Source organism: Cyprinodon tularosa, unplaced genomic scaffold (genome assembly GCF_016077235.1).
Source record: "Cyprinodon tularosa strain WSP-4 unplaced genomic scaffold, ASM1607723v1 ctg91, whole genome shotgun sequence".
Classification (NCBI taxonomy): Eukaryota; Metazoa; Chordata; class Actinopteri; order Cyprinodontiformes; family Cyprinodontidae; genus Cyprinodon; species Cyprinodon tularosa.
The window spans coordinates 647,897-672,044 of record NW_024039685.1 but is presented as its reverse complement, the minus strand read 5'-3'; the positions used below and the strand labels follow the sequence as shown (position 1 = coordinate 672,044).

The 24,148-nt window shown below is 37.0% G+C and overlaps 2 protein-coding genes across 2 annotated transcripts; both read right to left on the bottom strand.

The window, feature by feature from the left end:
- Positions 1-1,152: 1,152 nt before the first annotated feature.
- On the bottom strand, positions 1,153-13,693 carry LOC119776115. The gene is made up of 7 exons (XM_038274377.1): positions 13,593-13,693; positions 8,728-10,626; positions 4,345-4,505; positions 4,030-4,256; positions 3,713-3,842; positions 3,421-3,518; positions 1,153-3,217 (listed from the first exon to the last, which is right to left on the bottom strand). Exons 1-2 carry the CDS (start codon positions 13,691-13,693, stop codon positions 8,985-8,987), a joined length of 1,743 nt encoding a protein of 580 aa, XP_038130305.1. The 3' UTR covers positions 1,153-3,217; positions 3,421-3,518; positions 3,713-3,842; positions 4,030-4,256; positions 4,345-4,505; positions 8,728-8,984.
- Positions 13,694-14,229: 536 nt separating this feature from the next.
- Positions 14,230-21,110, bottom strand: lgi2a (leucine-rich repeat LGI family, member 2a). The gene is made up of 8 exons (XM_038274392.1): positions 20,932-21,110; positions 20,659-20,730; positions 17,805-17,876; positions 17,503-17,574; positions 17,340-17,411; positions 17,070-17,239; positions 16,820-16,984; positions 14,230-16,172 (listed from the first exon to the last, which is right to left on the bottom strand). The coding sequence occupies exons 1-8, from the start codon at positions 21,108-21,110 to the stop codon at positions 15,355-15,357; spliced, it is 1,620 nt and encodes a 539-aa protein (XP_038130320.1). The 3' UTR covers positions 14,230-15,354.
- Between the last annotated feature and the right edge of the window lie 3,038 nt (positions 21,111-24,148).

The window sequence follows — 24,148 nt, the reverse complement described above, 5'->3', positions numbered from 1 at the left end:
TTTACTACGAACTAAATTATGAAATCATTATCTTGAGCAGATTAATTGTTTGAGGAAAATAAGTATTTTATTGTTAACAATGTAATGCAACCTCAACAAAATGCACAATAGAGGATTCATGCGATAAATAAAAATATCAAATAGTATTTTGATTGTCTTGTGGTTTCTGAAAAGATAAATGAAAATAATAATGTAAGTAAAACACAGCCTTAGCTGCATCCGTTCAAACATGACTCAAAGTTGTTGTTTTTTTCTTCTAAAAAATAGTAGGTCTTCTTTTGACAGCAGTAGTAAAGACATGCTTGAGAATAGGCCTTTCTCATTGGATTACATTTGTTCTACATGATGTCAACCACAAATGCAGAAAATTACAGACCTCTGGCTACAAAAGTTCCAGAGCTGTGAAGTGTCTCCAAACCTCTCCAAATGTGACAGATTGTGCCAAATTGTTCCAAATGCTTTTACTCACTATTACCATTTGACCCATAAAATAAAACTGAAGCATTTTGATAGCCACAACACATTAATGAAGTATTTTTCCACTTTTTTTTCAAAACCTGTGTATATAACAAAATTTAACATTTCTAAACCTAAAATAACACAAAAATCTATATTAAAAAATAGTGTGACTGCTGCTTTTCAAGCCAAAATAAGCTCCAGTGCCTTTTCTGAGCTCTATTTTTTCAGCCTTTGGCATTGTAATAATACAAAATCAGCTCCAAAATCTTCATTCTCTAATTTTCAACCCTCTGCTTGACCAGGTGATAACAGCCTCTGGAGATCTTTGCACAAAGACGAATACTTCCTAAAAGGAGAACATAACCTTTTAAAAATATAATAATGGATTCAGAATTTCAATTCATTAGCATTTTTATTAATTATTTTACTTGAATGAATTCTGCTTAACTAGTACATTTTCGTAACACTAAATATGTTTATTTACAAAACTGTTTTTTTTTTACTTTCAGCTTTTTTATGCTTTTAATTTTATATCCAACAGCATTTGTGAAAGCAGAATGATTTATCAAGAATGTAAAATAATATAAAACCATCCTTTAGAAATAAATACCCAAATAAGTTTTCTTCACCTTGCATAATTCTACATAATGAGATAAAAGATTAAGATAAACATAAAGAGAACAGTAGAGTATATCTTGTGAATTGAAGGGTATCTTTACTAAGGTTACTATTGCAATAGAAATATGTATATTCTGTAAATTAAAAACACTTATATACAGTTACATGGATAAATCAACATGACAATTAAAATCTGATGTAACTTAACATGAAATACAATTTGAAACAAATAAAAAATAGTCATGCATAGCAATGACAAACTCATCTAGTTTAAGAAGCAGGTAAAAACAAAAGCAACATAAAACAACAGTAAACATAAAAATAATAAAATCCATAGGACAGAAAAATACATCAAATGGACCAGCATTCAAATAATAAAAAACTAAAAATCAAGAAAGACAAAATAGATACAAAATAAAACCTATTTTTAAATTAAAGTCAACATCTCTACTTTTTTATAACTATCTGTAGTGACAGAAGGTAAATTTAATGGGTTAATGAGGTATGGTAAAACTTTAATTATAAAATGTAATTAAAAGAAAATGTTTTGATGCAATAATGATCGGATGGGGCACTTTCACTCTTCCTTGTAGAAATAAGAAATATACATTCTCTTTAACAGGCTTTTCATGAAAAACTTTTAGTGGACTGTAACCCCTTTATATATTGTGTAAATATACCTTTTTTCATTTATTGTGATTCTATGCTGACAGTGCTGCAAGAGGAGAGAACACAGGTTAAAGTTCTTCTTGTGTGGAATAGTTTTAAGTTTTCACATTGTCGACACCACTGTCTTCCACTTCTACTTAATATATACTAGCTGAGGCTTACAAACTCAAGATAAAAATATATTTTTTGTAAATGTGAACTAACTTCATAAAATAGAATTTTGACTAGTAATGCTTTCTATTTGTCCTGCAGATACCTGAGATTTACCTGTTTATATTATAAAAAATAACTTTTAATCATTCTTTTTAATTTATTTTTGTTATTTTAGATGAATCATGCAGTTACAGAGCAACTCTTGACTGGTACAGGTTGATAGAAAGTTTTATGACACATAATTAAACGTTTTATGCTTAGGGATTTATGCTTTACTTAAACTGTGATGGACTGGTAAACTGTTCAGGGTGTACCTTTGCTTGACTGCTGCCAATAGACTACTGATGATGGGCACCAGCCCCAGTGACTCTTACAGAAAAGCAGAAGAAGATAGAAGGATGGATGGACTAAATTGTTTGCAGCCCATTGGCACTGGAAGTACAGGTAGAACCAGATTTGTCTTCCTCCTGTGTTTTAAATTTCAGAACTCTCAGTTGAAAGGGGCATATTGTCCTATTTCTTTTGAGGGAAAGCCCAAAGAAAGTTAAATTACCTGAGTAAATGTGTATTCTACTTGGCTTTGAAAGGCCAAAAGCTCCAGGCTTTTGAGCAGCATTGGAAAAGGTACCATAATTACCTAGGCAGACACAGAAAGTATGATTGGCTGAGGTAGATCTAAAACAATCTACATCTCTGCCGCTTATGCATCCAAGCAGGACAGTAATATTCTAGTGCCCTATGTCAAAAACAGCTGATAAAAAAAACAAAAAAACAAAACACAAGGACAACCGTAACGAGAGTCAGTTGCTAAAAACACATTCAATAAAGATTTAAAAGGACTAATAGGCAAAACCTGCATGAATATTAAAATGATCAGCAATAAAGACTCACACTTTAGCATAATTTCTGCCAAAATGTCTGCAAAGATATGACAAAATCATGTAAATTATGTGTTCATTGACAAGAGAAAATATTTTCATTTATGAGAACTGGTTTAAAGCTAAACAAATGACTGAAGTGATAAAAATTGAACAATCAATATTTGACACATGGCCAGCAGAAGTCTCATTCATCTCTTTGGTCTTTTTTATGCTAAATTCATTCTAAATTACTGGGTTGTGACTCCTGAGCTGGAACCCGGAGATGCTCCTTGGTGCTTGTGGATGGCATTGCAAAGATGCTTTGAGAGTCTTCGCTCTGAAACATTTCATTCAGTGGGATCTCCTTATTCCATCCGTTGCTTTGAGCATACTTGAAGACACATCCAAATAGATCAGGAAATAATTCAAGGACATCAATTGTTGAAGCCTCTTCAGCACTGTGAACATTAAACAGTTGTTAATTGAACAAATATATGATAAATGTTTAGCAGTAGGTGACATCTTTTTAGATGTTTACATAGTGTATTTTCTTTTGTTTTTTTATGGTGATGTATAAGACTAATGAAGAATCCACTCAAAGAGTTTATACAGCTAAAGTAAATGTCTAGAACATATTCACATCAGTATTAGCTAAACTTACTAGTGCTCAAGCATATTGCGCATAAAACGTAGCAGCCCCAGAATGTTGTCGGGGTAGGGTTTCCTGCCATCCATCTTTTGAACAAGTTCCTGTGGAAACTAGAAAGAAAGAAAAGCCAACAAGATCATAATTAGAAAGTTTTGGTAACCCAGTGTTGTTTATTTATCTTTTCAAATGTATTACCGAACGAATGTTCTTCAGCTCAAAGATTTTTGTTTATGATTAAAAAAAAACTCGAAAAAAAAGTCACTTCATAACATACGTCTGAGATTTTTTTTTGTCTTGTTCTCACCTTTTCTTTCCACTGTAAGAAGATTCCTTGGTCTGCATATTTTTCAAGTGAATCTATAAGTGTCTGGTCAGCATTTTTATACTTTGCCACTTCTCCTCTATTAGCAACTCTTTTTAAGTATTCAACTTTTCTGAAAATAGGCATCAAAATATGTTTAATAAAGCACTAAAGAGGAAGTAGCATGACAGAATAGAACAAAAGTTTTAGACAAATGATTAATAACATTACAAAGAGAGTTCTTGATTGTCTAAATTGGTCCTGATTAACAAAGTGCAAGGGTGAGTAAATATTTGTGTTGTAATGTGATGTTGTCTTACCGTTCTTTTTCCCAGAAGAAGGGGTGACTTAGACATTGTTCAACTCGAGGTCTCTCTGTTGGTTCTTTATTGATCATCCATTCAATTAGATCTTTTGCTACAACATCCTGAACATAATCCAAACTGTACTTTCCTTCATAAATGTTTGATTCCAACTGAAAGGATTTGCTGCCCTCGAAAGGATGCCTTCCATCAGACAGAATGTAATAAAGCAGCATCCCTGCCACCTTAAGAGGTATCAAAACATTATTATTATTTTTTTTTTTTTACGCCGGTCAAGGTCACTAGGTGGGTACATGTAGCGTAGAAACTCACCTGAACATCTGTTGTTGACTTGTATGGGACAATGCCCTCTTCTAGGGTTTCTCTGGCTTTCCAGCACTTTGTTCCTCCACCAACTGTTTGGTGAGTAGTTTGGTCTTTGGGCAAGCGTCTACTTATCCCAAAATCAGCCAATCTCAATGCACCCCTAACATCTACAATAAAATAAAAAATTGGGGGAAAAAAAGAAAATCATTTTGAAATTCAAAAAAATATATATAACATAACGGTTTAATGTCCGGCTGTAAGACATTAACATTAAGAGTATTAGTGCTAAACTAATAGTGAGATGATAATTAGATCATTTAAAATGAAGAGCTTTATGGTATGTCTTTTACATTAATTGTAAACCTAGAGGAAAGTCCTATTAATCCTTATCATACAGAGCAATAAAAGCATGTCTGAATAAAAAAGAGAAAACTAAAATAGATAGAAGCAAATATACAAAAAGAAGAAGAGATACAAAAGGTAGCTAGTTCCACAGGTGGCCCCTTACAAGAAAGACACAGCCAAGCAGCTAAGCTTAATTTTATAAATACTGCAGAATAGGTATAGAATGGAGCAGAATGAGGAAAGTTGGCCCCATGTCCTCCAGAAGCCATAAGATATAGCAGCATCAATATAAAAAGTTTTTCAGAGTAACTATTTTGGATGAGGTATGAGAAAGGTTGTGCCACAGTAGGGTCAAGGTAGAGCCAAGGAGTCTGTCACGACAAGTCCTGATTGAAAATAAGGTTTTTTACTTTTATCATCTGAGATCAATTTATCTCCAGATGAAGGTACTGACTAATCAACTTCCTTTTCAGAAACTCAGATCCAGGGACAATAGCTCTGTTTTGTCTGCATTCGGAAGCAGAAAGTTAAGAGTCATCCAGGTTTTTATGCATTTAAGACATGCCCATGGTCTATGTAAAGTGTTAGTTTTATTAGGATTTATGCACAGATATAGCTGAGTATCATTAGCATAACAGTGGAAATTGATCCCATGCTGTTTGATAATACTACCAATTGGTAGCATATATATAGTGAAGAGAATTGGCCTTAGCACTAATTGCTATATATATATATATATATATATATATATATATGTCTGCCTTTAGTTCCATACATATTGCTTTGGTCAAGCAATATGTTCTCTCCTCTTGGTCTAGTCGGAGTGCAGGAAGTAAGCATATCCCTGAAACTATGGAGCTACCTTGATCTTGGTGCTGATAAATGGCTGGATTACTCATTTCATTCACCTGCCTAATTCTGCTAATTTTCTTGTTACCATTCATCTGATCTACCTGCTCCTGCTTATATTTAACCCATTTAGGCCTAAAACGCCTGGAAAAAACACCTTAAAAACCTATGGCCGATTTTAAAAAATACCCCTAAAACCTGAAGTTTTTCTGTAAATTCAGCAACTGTGTCAACGCCTAAATTATTGATATCTCAGCTTCTGTAGCAGATAGAACTCAAAATATATTTTATCTTTGAAATTCTTCCAAAAAAAAAATGTGAAAAGCAGTAATCAAAAAAAAAAAAATTCAACCTTTTATTTTTTCCATATGTGATCATGTCTTCATTGAGAATGTGCAATATAAAACGTTTTCAAAATAAAGAACAAACATTACATAAATAACTATCTGATGATTACTTATTAACAGTATTATTATGCATAATAATGCATATGTCTGTGTTATAAATTGCATACAACCTACCTCCAGATGGCCACAAATCTGTCCCGGGACATATTTTGGGGGAACTGCGTCCTGAAGAGAGGTTTACATACACAGCCCAATAAATGTCTTCATCTCCGTCACAGTCACGGGTGACCACTTTGCCATCTTTGCTCTTGTTGGAGTTTGGTTTGTTTGGTCACTGTACCTATTCGTCTCGGTAACTAGATGCATCCAAAGTTCTTCATTAAAAATATGCTCAAATGCCTGCAGCGGTGTGGCGTCTGCAGGCAAATCAACTTTCACTCCAGGTGTGCGGTTGAAAACACTCCGTGCATTGCGGTGGTAGTTCGATTGGTTCAGCGCGTTCAAAGTCATCATTTTCATCTATACCGTCATCAAAGCCGACACACTCCTCAAAATCACTGCCTTCCGACAACTCTTCTCTGTCAAACTCCTCCATGTTTGCTTGAAAAAAACTTCTCTCTTCTTGCTTGACTTATATGCTCTCCCGGCGTCAATGGTAGAATGACGCAACAGCACCCCCGGCTTGAATGGTAGAAATGCGGTAATGCTTTCCCGGCCTAAATGGGTTAACCAGCTCTCTAACCAGTCCTCTCAAGCCTTTGGTGAGAGTTCTCTAGCCCATCTGTTTGTGTTCTGATTGCCTGATCCTGATCTGTTCTGCCTTTGGACCTCTTAGTCTGTCTGTTCCTGTTCTGATCTGTTTGCCTGACCTGTCTTTGGACCCCTGCTGGATTCTGCCTGTTAACTGAAACTGGACCTGCTTCCTGACACCAACCTGGATTTCCCTTGAGTACCTCTTCAGATCCCTGATCTTCTGGCTCAGACTCCTGTAAACCTCTTCCATACCAGCTTTGGCTTCACCTTCTGGATAGTCCTGTCTTTCTTCGTCTGCTTGGATCTGATCTCCCTCCAGTTCTGCAGTTTCAAGGCTTCAGCATCTGGGACTCTGGGCAGCGTTTGCCGCGTGGTGTTGGCAACTGTTCGGCTGGACCCATGTTAGCGACTCATTCGTAGTCATCCTCTGTCAGATTAACATGGTCACTAACCTGAGTTTTCCCCCTGCAGAGGTTTCTGCCTTAGATGTCCCTGCAGGTACTGCAGATCCACTGTTATATAATTAACACTTTTGAGAAATCACTCTCTTTCTGCCTTGAGTCCTGGGTTTTGAGCCTTGACAGGAGCTCCATTGTACCATATTGCAAATTCTCTTCAATGTTCTAACATCATATTTGCCTTTTGTTTAATGGAGAGTTCTACATAATTTATTTAAGTAAGGCTTAATTAATTGTGGAATTACCCAACAAGATTGATTGTGGCTGGCTAGCTGAAGTGGTAAGTCACCTGACTTGCACACCGGGACTCTGGGTACAAATACCCCCAGTGGGGGCCCTGAGGCAAGACCCTTTATGCTAACGTTGTAAGTCGATTTGGATAAAAGCGTCTACTAACTGCATAAACATAAATTTTTGCTGGGGTCTGGGAGTTTGGTTGGGTGCTCTGCTGATTGCCTGCACCTGTTCCTCAGCAGCTCAAGACTACTTAAAGAGTTGGCTGCCAGCATTTCAACCCCTCAGTGTTAACACTCCTCTAGACTCCAAGCATTGTTTTTCTACTCCGTTCGAACCTGATCTGCCCTCCACTATGTTCTTAAATCTCTTCTGCCCCCCCTAAGCCATAACCGCCTTACATTCAACCCTTAAGGCCAACACCCAGATCACATCTCAACTCCTCCGTGGCAGATTCACCTCATTTCACAAGTAAGAAATCTCACATTCTCTTCTTCAAAATCAATCTCCTATTCTCGTTCTAGTTGAATCTAATCCATCTGTCTTTCCAGAGTCCCTGCTACTCCTGCCCATGCCTGCCAACAGGAGGTAAAATAATCCAGGCACAGGCCAGGGGGCTGCACGAAATTGACACTCTGACCATTAAAACTAATTATATATATATATATATATATATATATATATATATATATATATATATATATATATATATATATATATATATATATATATATATATATATAGATTATATATATATATAGATTCACGTTCATGATAGATGTTAATTCAAACCCAGGTTTGCAACTGACTGGTTTTAATTGTAACTTTACTGGGAAATTATGTTGATAATTGTTTATTGACCATTAATTTTGTTTAGTATTATTGATGTAATAAGGTAATGGGGGTTAAATTACATATCTGATCTGTGACAGGATAAGCAGGCTTGATTTTTAAGATGGCACTTTAGACATAGTTTTAATTCTTCCAGGGACCATTCTTTTGGCCAGAACATGAGACAAACAAGCAAACAAAAAATAAACATGTAATAAAATAAAAAATAAGATTAATAAAAAAATAAAAAGTGACAGGGAACTTGAGGACAAAAATGAATAATAATAGGCATCACTAACACACATATGGGAAATAGTAGTTTGGTTCTAAGAAAAAATAAAAACACAGACAATAGGTTTTGTTCAATTTTGGCAATCAATCAATACTACAAAATGTTGGCATCTATGCAAAGAATGTTCCTTTGCCCTTATAGATACAGTATTATATCCACTCATTATATAAGCTAGTATCCAAGCCAACGTTATTAAATTTTGCAAGACAAACATGTATTACTCTTTCAAAAAATATGCTAGCATTGTAACAGCATACATGAGTATTTTAGATGTTCTTACCGATTAAAATATTCTGTGGCTTTAGATCGCGATGGAAAATGTGAGGATTCTGACAGTGAAGCACTCTTAAACTTAGAAGAAGCTGGTAGGCAAGGGTCTTTCTCTTCAGTGGATCATTACTACCATTTATGATTAGTTCCTCTAAAGTGTACTCGCAAAGCTGGAGAGCAAGATATCCAAAGTTGTCATCCTCTGCATGATCAACATATCGTACAATAGCAGAATGATCTAGCTCTGGCAGTCGGAGGATTCCCTCCTCATTTTTTATAGTTACTTTTAGACATTCTTTTAATTGCAACTTCTGTGCCATCATCTCTCAGTCCCAGGAACACTTCAGTACCATCACTCCCCTTTGCAATGTGAAATTCTTCATCATTGGCATAAATAATGCTTTGTACTCTTGTCACTTTAGTTTCATCGATGCTAGCCAGTTTTTTAAGCTTATCATTCCACCTTTTGCTGGTTTGAAACCATTTTCTTCCTGGTGATGCTTTAGTGGGACTGTCCTCAATTAGTGGTAGATTTGAGACTGGTTTCACTAAAGAAGCCATTGTTGCATCACCAGCCGTTGTATAGTCACCACAGTTAGGGTTTTCCTTTTCCAAGTTTTTTGTCTGTCTCTTCTTCTTCTTTTTAGATTTAACCATAAAAGCATGTCCATTGCCTTCAGAAATTGTGTTGTTCAAGTAAATTTTCAGACATTTTAGTCCTTCTTTTAGCTTAGCATTTCTTTTCTTGTCTGCATGTCTTATTATTTCATCAGGTACTGAGGTTATCAGGCCATATATAGAAAACTTTGCTGAGGGCAAGTTTGCAAATATGCCATAAGCGTAGGTTCTGATATCGTTGGTGTACTTCTCATGTACAAAAGGGGAAACTGTCTTGCACAGTGTTTCCATAAACTCAGATTCCCAGCTGTTGATGGCCTTTGTTTTCTGTGTCAACTCATAAATGGATAGGAGAACAGCTTCCCAAGTTTCATGTCTTTCCTCTCTTTCAAGAACAGCCTCCCATGATGTTGTCTGTCTGTCCTTCAACTGAAGTTGGTGCAGGAGTGTGGAAAGAATGGCCTTTCCTTGATCATTTGTTATGTCGTTCACTTTGTGGAAAACTGCATTCAAGGTATCAACTGCACTTTTCACCGCCACCTTTGGGATTCCTTGCAAACGACTGACGGTACTTGTTATGTAGCTGTTTAAATGACTGTTTTCTGTAAGCCAACCAATACTTCTCTCTTTGTATTCTTCTGCACCTCGCCCAGTAACATTAAACAGCACTTCAATCAGGGTCAAACGGCTGTAAGGATGTTCCGGTAACATCTGATCATGAAAGGTACGGAAAACTTTCTCTGGTGGTCCCTCTCGAACAGCTATTGTCATACCCAAGAAATGACAGATTTTGGAGCAAAACTCATTTCCTTTCAATCCCAAATTGTATATAGTCTGAGCTATCTTTTTGTTCTTGTTCAAACTGTCAGTAACTGATGCAGGTAATAGGGTTACCTTTGCTTCAGCCGAAAGTAGCGTTTCAACAACATCTTCCCTGTAATAAATGGCTGCAAGTTGCAGCGGAGTAAAGATCTGATGATCGCTGGGGCCCCACCCATTTGGATCTGCCCCCGCTTTAAGAAGTTTTTCTACAATGCTAATTGGAGCTTCAGATATTGAGACATAATGCAAAGGTGTCCAGCCATTTGAAGAAGTAAGATTTGGGTTTGCATTCTGTTCCAGAAGGTATGTAGATAAACCTAAGTTATGGTTTACTACAGCAGCTGTCAGTGGGGTTACGTAATCATCTAGTTGACTGTAGGGATAAAGTGCGTTTATAGGGTCATGCAGTATCTTTATAAGCTTGTCTAGATTGTTTTCTTCAATACATTGTATTGAATCAAGAATCCACCTTTCGTATTCCATTTTCAGAGTTTTTTAAAGTGTTTAACAGAGACGTTAGCACCTCGACGTCGGAGTACACAGAGTGAAGCGAAAAGACTACAACTGTGTAAACAGGCCCCATTTCCGTTTCCGGTGGCAGGGGAAGATTGACTATTCCAACAGAACTCAATGGGATTTACAAAATGCTAAATAAAACACTACAGGAACGTTTTTTCTTTACGAAACTTTTTTTGGAACGTCATTGAACAGCGCTGACGACCCGGTGAGTAGAATATTTTAAAAAAAGAACGTTTAAGGTGGTTTTAAGGACATTATCGGACATGCACTATGGAAGCCGTTCTGAAGCAGCCAGGGGTGGATTCTACAGGTGCTGGTCATAAAATTAGAATATCATGAAAAAGTAGATTGATTTCAGTAATTCCATTTAAAAAGTGAAACTTGTATATTATATTCATACATTACATACAAACTCATATATTTCAGATGTTTATTTTGTTTAATTTTGATGATTACAAATGACAACAAATGAAAATCTCAAATTCATCATATCAGAAAATTAGAATATTGTGAAAAGGTTCAAAATTGATGGCCCCTGGTGCCACACTCTAATCAGCTAATTAACTCAAACCACCTGCAAAAGCCTTTAAATGGTCTTTCAGTCTAGTTCTATAGGCTACACAATCATGGGGAAGACTGCTGACTTGACAGTTGTCCAAAAGACGACCATCGACACCTTGCACAAGGAGGGCAAGACACAAAAGGTCATCGCTAAAGAGGCTGGCTGTTCACAGAGCTCAGTGTCCAAGCACATTAATAGAGAGGCGAAGGGAAGGAAAAGATGTGGTCGAAAAAAGTGTACAAGCAAGAGAGATAACCGCACCCTGGAGAGGATTGTGAAACAAAACCCATTCAAAAATGTGGGGGAGATTCACAAAGAGTGGACTGCAGCTGGAGTGAGTGCTTCAAGAACCACCACACACAGACGTATGAAAGACATGGGTTTCTGCTGTCGCATTCCTTGTGTCAAGCCACTCTTGAACCACAGACAGCGTCAGAAGCGTCTTACCTGGGCTAAAGAGAAACAGGACTGGACTGCTGGTGAGTGGTCCAAAGTCATGTTCTCTGATGAAAGTAAATTTTGCATTTCCTTTGGAAATCAAGGTCCCAGAGTCTGGAGGAAAAGAAGAGAGGCACTTCATCCACGTTGCTTGAAGTCCAGTGTAAAGTTTCCACAGTCAGTGATGGTTTGGGGTGCCATGTCATCTGCTGGTGTTGGTCCATTGTGTTTTCTGAGGTCCAGGGTCAACGCAGCCACATACCAGGAAGTTTTAGAGCACTTCATGCTTCCTGCAGCTGACCAACTTTTTGGAGATGCAGATTTCATTTTCCAACAGGACTTGGCACCTGCACACAGTGCCAAAGCTACCAGTACCTGGTTGAAGGACCATGGTATCCCTGTTCTTAATTGGCCAGCAAACTCTCCTGACCTTAACCCCATAGAAAATCTATGGGGTATTGTGAAGAAGAAGATGCAATACACCAGACCCAACAATTCAGAAGAGCTAAAAGCCACTATTAGAGCAACCTGGGCTATCATAACACCTGAGCAGTGCCACAGACTGATCGACTCCATGCCACGCCGCATCGCTGCAGTAATACAGGCCAAAGGAGGCCCAACTAAATACTGAGTGCTGTACATGCTCATACTTTTCATGTTCATACTTTTCAGTTGGCCAACATTTCTATAAATCCTTTGTTTTTATTGGTCTTCAGTAATATTCTAATTTTCTGATATGATGAATTTGAGATTTTCATTTGTTGTCATTTGTAATCATCAAAATTAAACAAAATAAACATCTGAAATATATGAGTTTGTATGTAATGTATGAATATAATATACAAGTTTCACTTTTTAAATGGAATTACTGAAATCAATCTACTTTTTCATGATATTCTAATTTTATGACCAGCACCTGTAAATGAGCCAAAAAGCAGAGACAGGACCAATTGTCAAAATTTTGTTGTCGATCATTCGATTTCATCCTGGACACTACAGAAAATGGGCTAAAAGTGTTAAAAACCGGAATTCTCCTTTAAGTGTATGTGAGAGAGTGATAAGAAAACATTTTAACACTATGACTTATATTTTTTGTTATTAATAACAATAACACCCAAAACGTGTCAGCCATTGCTTATCCAACTGTATTAGGTTTGCTGCTTTGAAATTACACAGTTGAGGAAGTATACACAAATTTTTTGGATGTAAAGCTGCAGGGCTATTTTCAAATAAAAGTTATAATTTGTAATTTTAAAAGTACAAAACAACTTTTACCCTTGGGTCAAAATGGGGTGGCTAAATACTAAAAGAATGATATGACTTCTATTTGTTGGCTGCCATAGGGACTAATGGAGTTACAGATTCATTACTCCCCCCACATTGATGTAAAACTATTCCCAAAAGTACTATTTCCCCCTAAACATTCAAGAAAATGTCATTGATTAATTTGACAAGTAACTATCTGTCTCTGCTTATTACTTTTCACTCTCCCTTTCTAAACTCTGTTTTTCTATTCTTCTCTTTCATGATGCTAAGAAAAGCATGTTGCATCAGATGCCGAAATTACTTTATATACTTGTAACTTTCACATATTTGACAGCGTCTCTCTGCAGATAGTTTTTGTTGGGCATTTTTCTCTCCTGGTTTGCCTCTTTGCTTGCACTGACTCAAAACAAAGAAACGAATCCTTAAAGTGAGTAAGTTTAGTGCTTTGCCCGATTGCCTATTTACTGTACCAGGAAGTAAGAGTACAGCACCACACCTTCAAACTTTAAAAACCGACCTACTAATGCTGTTACTGTTACAACTGCATAATATTCTGAAACATGAGGGAAAAAAACATAATTTCTCGTCATGAAAACATATCATGATTTAACACACGTTTGTTTATGACTGTAAAAACTTACAATTCTTACAGCTCCGGACAGATCTGGAAACCGGTAATGAAAACAAGCAAGCCTCCACTTCGGAAGCGACCGTCAAGCCAACCTTCACTGGCTTTTTGTCGGGAACGCATACACTATGAAATACGGTAGCAACGCTGCCTTGTGTTTTTCAAAATAAAATGAGTATTACTGTTTTACTTGATTGATTCAATGCTCTTTATTTCAGAATACCCATTTATTTTACCTGAGTTTCAATGGTTGTTAAACTGAAACTTTGTTTCCTGGTAATATTGTAGTACACCCTTAGAGGCTTCTCACTAAAAGCAATAAAGATCTGATATGGAATTTCAAAATTAAAGCCTGTTTAATGTGCATCTGGGTCCTTCAGCATCTTCACTGATTACAAATCTTGTTGATGGATCTACAGAAAACTTTGGTCAACTCTGTCATACTTCATTTCATTTGAATTTACTATAAAATTTGCTAAATAAATGTATTCATTCAATTTATTCATGCATTCATATGTCAGATAATACTTCTCCATAAAAGAAATTAGAAGTAGCCAGAAACTTTTTTGGTCTGTTTATCATTATTATTATTATTATTTTTTTTTTTTTTTTTCAGTTTTAGATCAGTGAATGATAAGACATGTTTACAAGCATATTTCTCACATTTATTTTTGATACTCAAATGAATGAATGTACATCAGTTTTTAACATAAACATTCATTACGCTTCTAGATCTTACAAAATAAGTATAAAGCTTGCATATTTCTTTTTCTTTTTTTTACTTGCTGTGACATTCACCCTATTAGAAGCACTTAAAGACTTTGTCAGTTTTTTTCCAAAAAATAAATCATTTCTTTTTTTTTTTACTTTTTTAAGGTCATGCTGTTGCAGGCTACAGGAACAATTGTTTTTTGTTAGTAAGTGCAAAGAACTGTTAAGAACTGGTTGTGGCATTGCAGTCAAGATTATATGTACACTTGAGAAGAGGTCAGCATTCTTTTTTTTTTTAGGAAGAGAAGAGAGAAAGGCTTTATGTCTCAGTAAATATATTTACAATTTTCTTTTCATTTTGATACTCAGAAAACTTTACCTGACTAACAAGGAACTTTTCATTTTTCAAAATTGCAATTATGTTACATTTACCTGATCAACACAAAATCTACCTCTGATCTAAAGTTGAAACAAAATGAGAAACCTCCATCCAAGCAAATGTATCTGAGTTGAAAATCTGATATACCCTGAACTAAGTATTTAACTTTTTACTTCTGAAAACAAACATTTATTATAATTTTCTATTGTCTTGCCATGTATATTACACTCAATAGCACCTACTTTAACATTTCCAAAATTCAGCTACATTCTAAGATCTCAGCTATGATACTTAAAGGTTTGTGCTTTCAAGAGACTTCCTTTAAGGGAAGCAGGGTGTGATACTCCATCACAACCAGGAGGAGGCACTGCAAGTCCATGAAAACACTGAAATTCTCCTCTGAAAGGGGCGTAATATATCACAGGCCATGAAGACATGAAGAATGAGGCACATGTCTACTGTGCTCTCACTGGCAAATTATGAGCAAACATAAACATTCTTGGAGCTCCTTTAGCTCATGAAGCTATTCAGATGAGCATCTTTTTAGGAAGATTTAAGCCAACACCTGATCTATTTTTTAAGTCATAGCTATAAATGCATTATTGGAATTTGCCCATCTAGAAAGTCTTGTTTATGTTGTTTTTTTCAGATGGGAAGACTTTTGACTGTAGGAGAGACAATAAGGCAAAGCCTCTCACAGTGTCAGGTCAATAATAATGTGTTCCAAGATCTGTGTGTTCCCCTTAAAGCTGGAGGAAAATATAAAGTCCCTGCGATCGGTTGAGACCACAGTGAAAGAGCGCGGTGCCTGGATGTAGACCTCCTTGAAGCGCTCAAAGATTCTTTCGCCATCATCCCACAGGTAGATTTGCGAGAATGTATAGTCACTTCCCAAAGCCAGGTAGTAGCGTTCCTTGAAGGAGAATGGCTGTAGGATCATAGAGCCTCTGGATGGTACAGCCTGGATCTCAGCAAATTGTTTGGGTCCCCATTTTAGGACCTTGGAGTCACCGATGTAGCGGGTCATGGCAAGGTAGAGCTCCTCTTTGATCCTGAAGTGTTTCACAGCTACTACGTCCTCCATGTTCGGGATATCACCTTGTAGGATGAACTGCTGGTTGCTCCGACTCCACTGGTAGATCACCGGAACCTGTGAGCGACTGGCTAAGATCAGATGAGCCTTTCCGTCTAAGTTCAAGAACTCTGCATCCGTGTCACGGAACCACTCGTGCAGGGACTGGTATGAGTAGAAACCATTTTCGTTCCACTTGTAGAGCGTCGACAAGCCCGCTTTAGAGCTGTCGGCAATGACAAAGAACCAGTCTGATCCGATCTGAAATGCTTCGATGTCATTGGGCTTGGAGATCTTGGACACCTCTGTGTCCTGGAACTTGTTGAACCTGCTTTGGTCATCGTCAAACTTGTAAATGTGGGAACCACCAAACAGCTGAGCCACGATGACGTAAACCTCATCCTGGATGATAACTGCCTTGCAGCCAACAATGGACTGACCTGCAAACAGAGGAACATGAGACATTCAATGATTAAACTCAACTGAGGCATTAACTAACTGGGTGCTCTTCTAGTGTTGATCAAATTCCTTTGACCCTTAAGCTAAAGCTAACTGCTTAACTAAGAGCTCTGTAGCTCTTCCTTCTTTCTTGATGCTTAAAGGTATATTGGAGAATTTTCATAAATTTTTTAAAAGACCCGCCCTCTCCACTTTCAAAAAATAATGTACCCTGTACCCGCTCCCGTGGAGGAACAACCATTAAACCCGTGCGAGAGCATGCACGAGCCCATTTCTCCTTGTGCACGCTCTGTTTAAAAGTTGCTGTTTTCATCGCTCATACAAGCTTATTGTCCAAAAGAAGATTTACGATTCTTCTTCTATGTCAGACTTACCACCGGTAAGTGAAGAAGGGGACTAGCACGTATGATGGCCTTACGTAAACATATCACCAGAATGATTGACAATTAGGAGGACCACTTATTTTGATGATCCACCCGGAAAAATATCATCCTCCGATATACCTTTAAGAATAGGCCAAGCTTAATATCTCAGTGTTTATTTAGTAGTATAGGAAAAAAATTTTTTGCTGTGGGAAAAACCAAAAAGCTTTGGACTTGATGGATGAAGGGTAAAGGAATTTTCTTACCAGTGATATTATCGTATGTCCTGAAGTTCATTTCAATGTGGTCCCATTGTAAAACCATACAGCTGTCTATGCTGGGAGCAGCAATAGTGACATAGACATCATTTTTGAAGCTGAACGTATCAACAGACAGGGACTCAGAGGCCACAGATTGATGAACGACAAAATCTGTGGAAAGGCGTCCCGAGACCATTAGTGGGAATATATTTTTTTTCTAAAATTACACTGCAAAGCTGACCGACACTGTTCTCACCTGTCGAGATGCACTCGTTGTGCAGGCTGTTCATGTCATTGAGGCGCTTGCCCTTCATGTCCTCCGGCCCGGCACACACAACATCTGACACCGTGGCGTTAGTGCTTTTCAGCCACATCATGAGCCACTTGGCTCTGCAGTCGCACTCAAAGGCATTGCCTCTCAAGTCCCTGCAGAGCAGAACCAATGTGAGTCACTTCTGAAAAATAAACTGACAGAACAGCCATGTAATAACTTCTAACAGCATTTTAAAACTTGTAGTGAACTCACAGCTCGATCAGTGAGTCCAGGTCAATGAAAACATCCCTGGGTAAGAATTTAATGTTGTTGTTTGCCAATGACCTGGAAAACAACCCCAGTGACAGAATATACACCAAATGTCGGGAGAAAATGTAACAAAAACAAAACATTTTTGATTGATTTAGGTACATACAAGTGAGTCAGGTCCCTGAGTCCTCTGAAGGCATATTTTGATGTAGTCTCCAGCTTGTTGCTCTCAATGAATCTGTGGATTAATAATAATAATACTAAAAGATGTGAGCATTTTCATTAGAGGGACAATGTTTTTTTAGCATTATTAATCTTAAAGTGCCCTGAAAAATCTTGATTTCCTATATACTTAATTAGTATTTAATTAAAGTGAAGTATCAAAACATTGTAGCACATGGTTCTAAGATGGTTGGAAAATTATAGAATATTTTTCATTTTATTTCTAAAAAAAAAACAGGTACTTACAGGTACTCCAAATGTGGAAGGCCTGAGAAAGCGTCATCTCTTACGGTTGTCAGAGAGTTAGAGTTCAAAAGTCTGGAATGATAACACATGAGACCAGTCATAAAAAAAAACACTTGATTAAAACTTAAACAAAGGTTTTGGTGCAATTTATTTAGAAGCTAAATACAAACTCATTGGATGAATAGATTTTTATTAACAGTATTGTGATTTTAACAATAAAATTTCAAGAAAACCTTTGTTTTGGTATAAAAGAAAAATTTAAAAAACAAAACAAAAAACCGAGGAAGCTGAAGAGAAAGTGGATTTTCCTCTGTGATATATTAATATCAATGGACACAACTGACTAAACATTCAGGTTTACTCAGACATTTACTATTACTTATTTTAGGCATGATCATTGTAAAGAATCTCAAGTTCTATTGATTTATTTCAGCTGTTCCCCGGACTGTTTTTTTTGCTGACATTAAAGGAATAGTACACCCAAAACATGATTAGCCTTCATTTTCTACTCACCCCCATGCTGAACAACACTCTGGAGTACTTTTTTGATATCTCAAATGCATCTGGAGATCTGGGAGGCTTCTTGCTGTCTGCTGACATTCAAATAATGGAGGTCTATGGTGACCGAGACAGAAAGGTCCATAAAAGTCCACAAAAAACGTGTCAATATTCCTCCATATTGCTCGTCCAATGTATTCCAAGTGTCCTGAGTGGGTAGCATCCAGAATTTACTCGAAACGAAGTCATTTAGAATGTTTTTATAGCATAAACACTAGTGTATAGGATTTCCTTAAAAGCGCGTTCACGACGCTACGGAAACCGCGGCAGACCAAACCAGATGATAGTGCACATTCAGCTCGGCAAAGAACTCATGCTCTTCCTCAACGATGAAGTCCTCAGACATTTTTCTTTCATTGTTTCTTTCTTTGCACAGGTAAACAGCACATTTCTTCTTCTACGCTTGCATTATTGGCAGAGCAGACACTGAATGCGCACTTTCATCTGGTTTGGTCTGCCGGCTTCCGTAGACTCGTGAACGCGCAGGTGCGCGCTTTCAGGAAATCCTATACACTACTGTTTATGCTCTAAAAACATTCTAAATGACTTCGTTTCGAGTAAATTCTGGATGCTACCCACTCAGGACACTTGGAATACATTGGACGAGCAGTATGGAGGAATATTGACACGTTTTTTGTGGACTTTTATGGACCTTTCTGCCTCGGGCGCCATAGACCTCCATTATTTGAATGTCAGCAGACAGCAATAAGCCTCCCAGATCTCCAGATGCATTTGAGATATCAAAAAAGTACTCCAGGGTGTTGTTCAGCATGGGGGTGAGTAGAAAATGAAGGCTAATCATGTTTTGGGTGTACTATTCCTTTAATGTAGATTACCTCAAATCCACAAACGGTCAAAACTATACATGCAGGTTTCAATGCATTCAGGGTCTTAATTCTTTTTCAAAGTATGGTTCTCTGCTCTAGAATGTATTTTAACTTATTATCCATGCGTTGCTGATAATTAGGGCTGTCCAATTTTTTTAGATCAAAGTTGTGAGTTTTTTTTTTAACCCAAATTGTAATTTTATTGTGATTTTCTTCTGTACTAGTTGTTGGTTGTTTACATGACCTTGAATTCCCTTTTGTCTAGAGTCCATCATCGCACAACTTGATTGCAAGATAGAAAAGTAAATGCAGCTGCATGTTGGTTAATATTCTCTCTTCCATTATGTGTTGTAACAAACCCACTTTTAGCATATTACTACCATCTAAAGAGTTTCAGTTAAAACATTTCTGTCTTAATTTGGTTAAATTCAACAAGACCAAACATTGAGTGCTGCTGTTATTTGGATAATTTTATTAAATTTTTTGCAAATGCAATTGCTCCTTCAGCCCTAGTGAGTATGATCATAGCTGTTGATATTTTTTTGACAAAACTTTATCCACTGATCAATGCTCAGAACAACATGAAACTCCAAAAGACTCAGTGAATAGGTAGGTATGGGAAGTCTTTTTATGTTAAGGGCCACAATCATAACATTTGGAATGCATTTGTAAATAGAATCAACTATCGACAGTCCAAACATTTGTATGCAGTTACAAATTCTTTGGATGTGTTACCATTTTTGGGGAGGAAAGCAAGCCTAAAGTTGACAAGGATTAAAAGAAACTATACTAGATTTGGTCCAACATTGAAGCCTTTAAGCTTGAAGCTGCTTTCAGAAATGTAAATATTAAAAGATTATTTGGGAAAAATTACAAGGAGTATGAATTAACGTACAACTTTAAATCCAAGAACACTATACAAACTGACAATGACCTTTACCCAGCTGAAAGCTACGCAGAGAAATTACTTTTTTTAACAGACACTGATTTCCAAAACCAATTTAAATTAGCATGACCAATTCTGTCAGTAAGACTGATAAAACATGACAGAATAAAGATTTGTGTGTCTAAACTTGTGCCTGTAACTGCCCCAAACTAGGAAAGCTTTGCATCTGTTTCACCTTTGTTTATGCTGACATCAAAGCTGTCACTGAAGTTGAATAACAGCTTAGATTAATGTTCCCTTAAAAGCAGCTCCTTCAAATGAGGCTGTTCTAAATGCCCACAGGAGAGTTTTCCTTATTCATCTTAAGGTGCTCAGCTGTTTAATAGCTTTCCTTGCTGGAATCTTTAAAATGTATTACAGCATTTCCCCTCAAAGTTAGACACAAGTAAGCTGTGATGTAGATTTACTGTATATTGCATGTGTCACATTCGCCTCAGTTGCAAAAGCATTTTTTAAGCTCATATAGAGCACTTACTGCGAGATTAAATGCAGTCTGAGAGGTATTGAACAAACAGATTCTTACAGTAGCTGAAGGGTAGGCATGTGGGCAAACATCGCCTCTCTGACCTCAGAGAAAGTCCCATTGACGATACTCCTGGATGAAACAAGCAAACAAAAATCTATTTAATTAATGAATAAATCTAAAAAAAAAAAAAAAAAATTCATAGAGTGTAATCAGTCTATGTGGGTTTTAAATAGCTTATATATCCATTGAAAGCGCCCCCTTCTACAGGGAATTAAATTAGTTATTAAAAATATGTAAAAAATAAAATAACACGCATAGTGTTTTACTTACAACGAAGTGATCTCGTTGGGGGCAATCCTCGGGATGTTGGAGGATCCGACGCATATGATGGACTCCTTGGAGCAGCTGCATGTTGAAGGACATCGGAAAGCCTTTTTCAGAAGAGCCGGTTGACACAGGCTGCACAGCGACAAACACAGCAGAGCCCAAATCCTGAGAGCTGGCGGCATCTTCTCTGTCTGGCTCGCATGTGTAAGTTTTTTTGTTAGCTCGTTTTTTCCCCCCTTAAGTATTTGTTGGAGAAAAGATGTTTATATCTGTTGATATTTGTTGAGAGGTCGGATCAAGGCAGATGGCACCGCGCGTTTCCACCCTGCACCATGAAATGCTGCACTGGCTGCCTGACATCAGCAAATCAGCTGCAGTTTCCCCTCTGTGAATGCTTTCTGAGGGGGGGTGGGCGGTTTCCCGACTTGTTACTGTTGGTTAAACAACCACATGTACCTAAACCATTCTCACTGGATTCTGTTTCGTTTTTATTTAAGGATTAAAAGTTATTAATATGGTTAACACCTATTAGACTTAAAATAAAATATATTTACTGCGTTGTTGATAAGGCTTCCTTGGTAAATTCTGACACAACTAAAATCAAACCTGCATATCAACAACATAGCGGCACATTAATCACGTGCGCTTGATTGAAACCGGGTAATTAGAGTAATGGAAGCAGTAAATATTGGACAGCATAGAGAAACAGTGGAGCTCTGAGGCGCTACAGCTGCCGCAGCACCATGGACAGCGCCTGTTCTCTATACACTGAGCCTCTGCACATAAACACTGTACATAAACGGTTCTGTGTTCCATTATCTGTGGACGTAGACAGGAATATTAACTCGAAAAGAGCAGAGATATATTTTGTCACGTTGTTCAAGGTTGAGGGCATGCTGGCGAAAGAACAGTTACTCATCAAAATGCAGGTTAAACCCACGCAACGTCCTTATAGTGCATCAACACAAAAGCTCTACTGTACGCATAGTGTTCAATAGCATCGCAAAACTGCGAGTAAAGCCCAGGCCTCTTTGTAACTTTTATTTAAATACCTTTGAATTGGTTTTGAACATTGTGTTCAAAAGGAAACAGTCATTTTTATTTATTGTCAATAAATCTTAACACAAGATGAAAATGAGATTAAAACAGCTTGTCTGGATTTGTTATAACAATCTAAGTTGTATGTAAACCATAAAATTCTTTCAATCTTCTAAGACATTGATTCATTCCTCTAACTGCTATGTTCACAAGCTTCACAAGTTTTTGCAAATATTATTTATGCCCCAGAAACGGCAGGTTTAGTATCACTATGTGGTTCCCATAGCCTGTAATAGTGATTCCAAACGAGGGGTACTCATACCCCTAGTGGTCCGCGAATGCGTTGCAAGAGGTACATAAAAATATTTTAGTTCTTATGTAGTAAAATTAAATAGGGCTTTGATCTGTTTTGTTTTGTATGGATGAAGATTAGGGCCACTGAAAAAAAGTTAACCGATTTTTTTAAATTTTATTTCAGTTTAATAAGGGAAAAAAGTCAGAATTCTGACATTAAAGTCCAAATTCTGACTTTAATCTCAGAATTCTGACTGCTAAGAAACATGTTAGCAGCATGCTGTAGCCAAGTCTGTTTTAGAGACTAGCTCTCGTTTTAATCACCTTCTGCTCTTCCATTAATTAAATAGCATCACCAGGGACCCCTCAGGCACATAAAAAGTCCCCCAATTCCTTAATTTTCCACCAATGTGTCACTGGCCCTCCCAAACAACTCACATCTTTGCCAGTGAAGCTGAGTGCTGCCATATCTCTTCCTTCATGGTGCCCATTTACATTAAGATCCAAAATTCTGAGATTAGGGTCAGAATTCTGAGGGGGGAAAAAAAGTCAGAATTCTGAGAAAAAAATCAGAATTATGAGATTAAAGTCAGAATTCTGAGGAAAAAAAATCAGAATTCTGAGATTAAAGTCAGAATACTGAGGAAAAAAGTCAGAATTCTGAGATTAGAGTCAGAATTCTAAGAAAAGTCAGAACTCTGAGAAAAAGTCAGAATTCTGAGATTACAGTCAGAATTCTGACTTCTTTCCCATATTAAACTGTAATAATATTTAAAAATCAGTTCACTTATTTTTTTTTCAGTGGCCCTAATCTTCTTGTTGTTTTATGAGGACCAAACTGAAAAAAAATTAAACAAGCTTTTATCAACCAAAGAGTAAGTTTTTCTGACATGTTTGATTCACCTGTATCTTTGACACACATCAAAACCAAGCAGAGGAACAGAATGAGAGAACAGTCTGCTCTGGGATCAGCTGTTTTTCACACTGAGCCCAACGAAGCAGCCCAAGGGTAAAGAAGAAAAAAAAAGTGAAACTAATTAAGTCAGTCTGACTATAATTTTTGTTCAGTATGTTGTTCCCAAATCATTTAAATGTGATTATAAGGGAGTTACTCAGAGGAGCTCCAGTCTTATAATTACAGGTTTATGATTTTATTTTGTATTTTTTTGATTCCTTACTAACTTCTAGGCAACAGATTTTGTTTTTTAGATGGAAAGCATAAAATGCCTACGAATTAAATGTTCAAATCAAAAGATTAAGTAGTTGTTTTTATTTTTTATTCAGTTATTATACGTTCCACTTTTGGACAATTATGTAAACCTTTGACATGGCAAGACATGAGATATAAACACTAGTAGAGTGTTACAGTGATAGATTTCCCCCTGATATATTACACTATATATATTACAATATGGAATATGCCAGTAGCATGAAACATCACCATATCATGATGCCTGAGCTCTCATGCTTCACCAATTAGCTTCCTTTAGTCCATGAAATGCTGGGTCATCTCTCTGGATGGCCAGTCAGTGTCTTCTTTAACAGTTTTAACCTTAACATTTGCTGTTTTTCTGCATTTAAAGTTCAAAGCGAGACCTTTGATCCAATTCAAATAAAAAATACTTTATCCTAAAAAAAAAATGTTTTCGGTATATCCTTACATTACATTATAATAGAGCAGTGGGTAGCACTGCTGCCTTGCAACAAGAAGATCTGGGTTCGAGGCCCGGCTTTTTCTACATGGAGTTTGCATGTTCTCCCTGAGCATGTATGGGTTCTCTCCGGGTACTCTGGCTTCCTCCCACCATCCAAAAACATGACTGTTAGGTTTATTGTCTACTCTAAATTCTCCTTAAGTGTGAATGGTTTCCTGCGATGGACTGGCGAC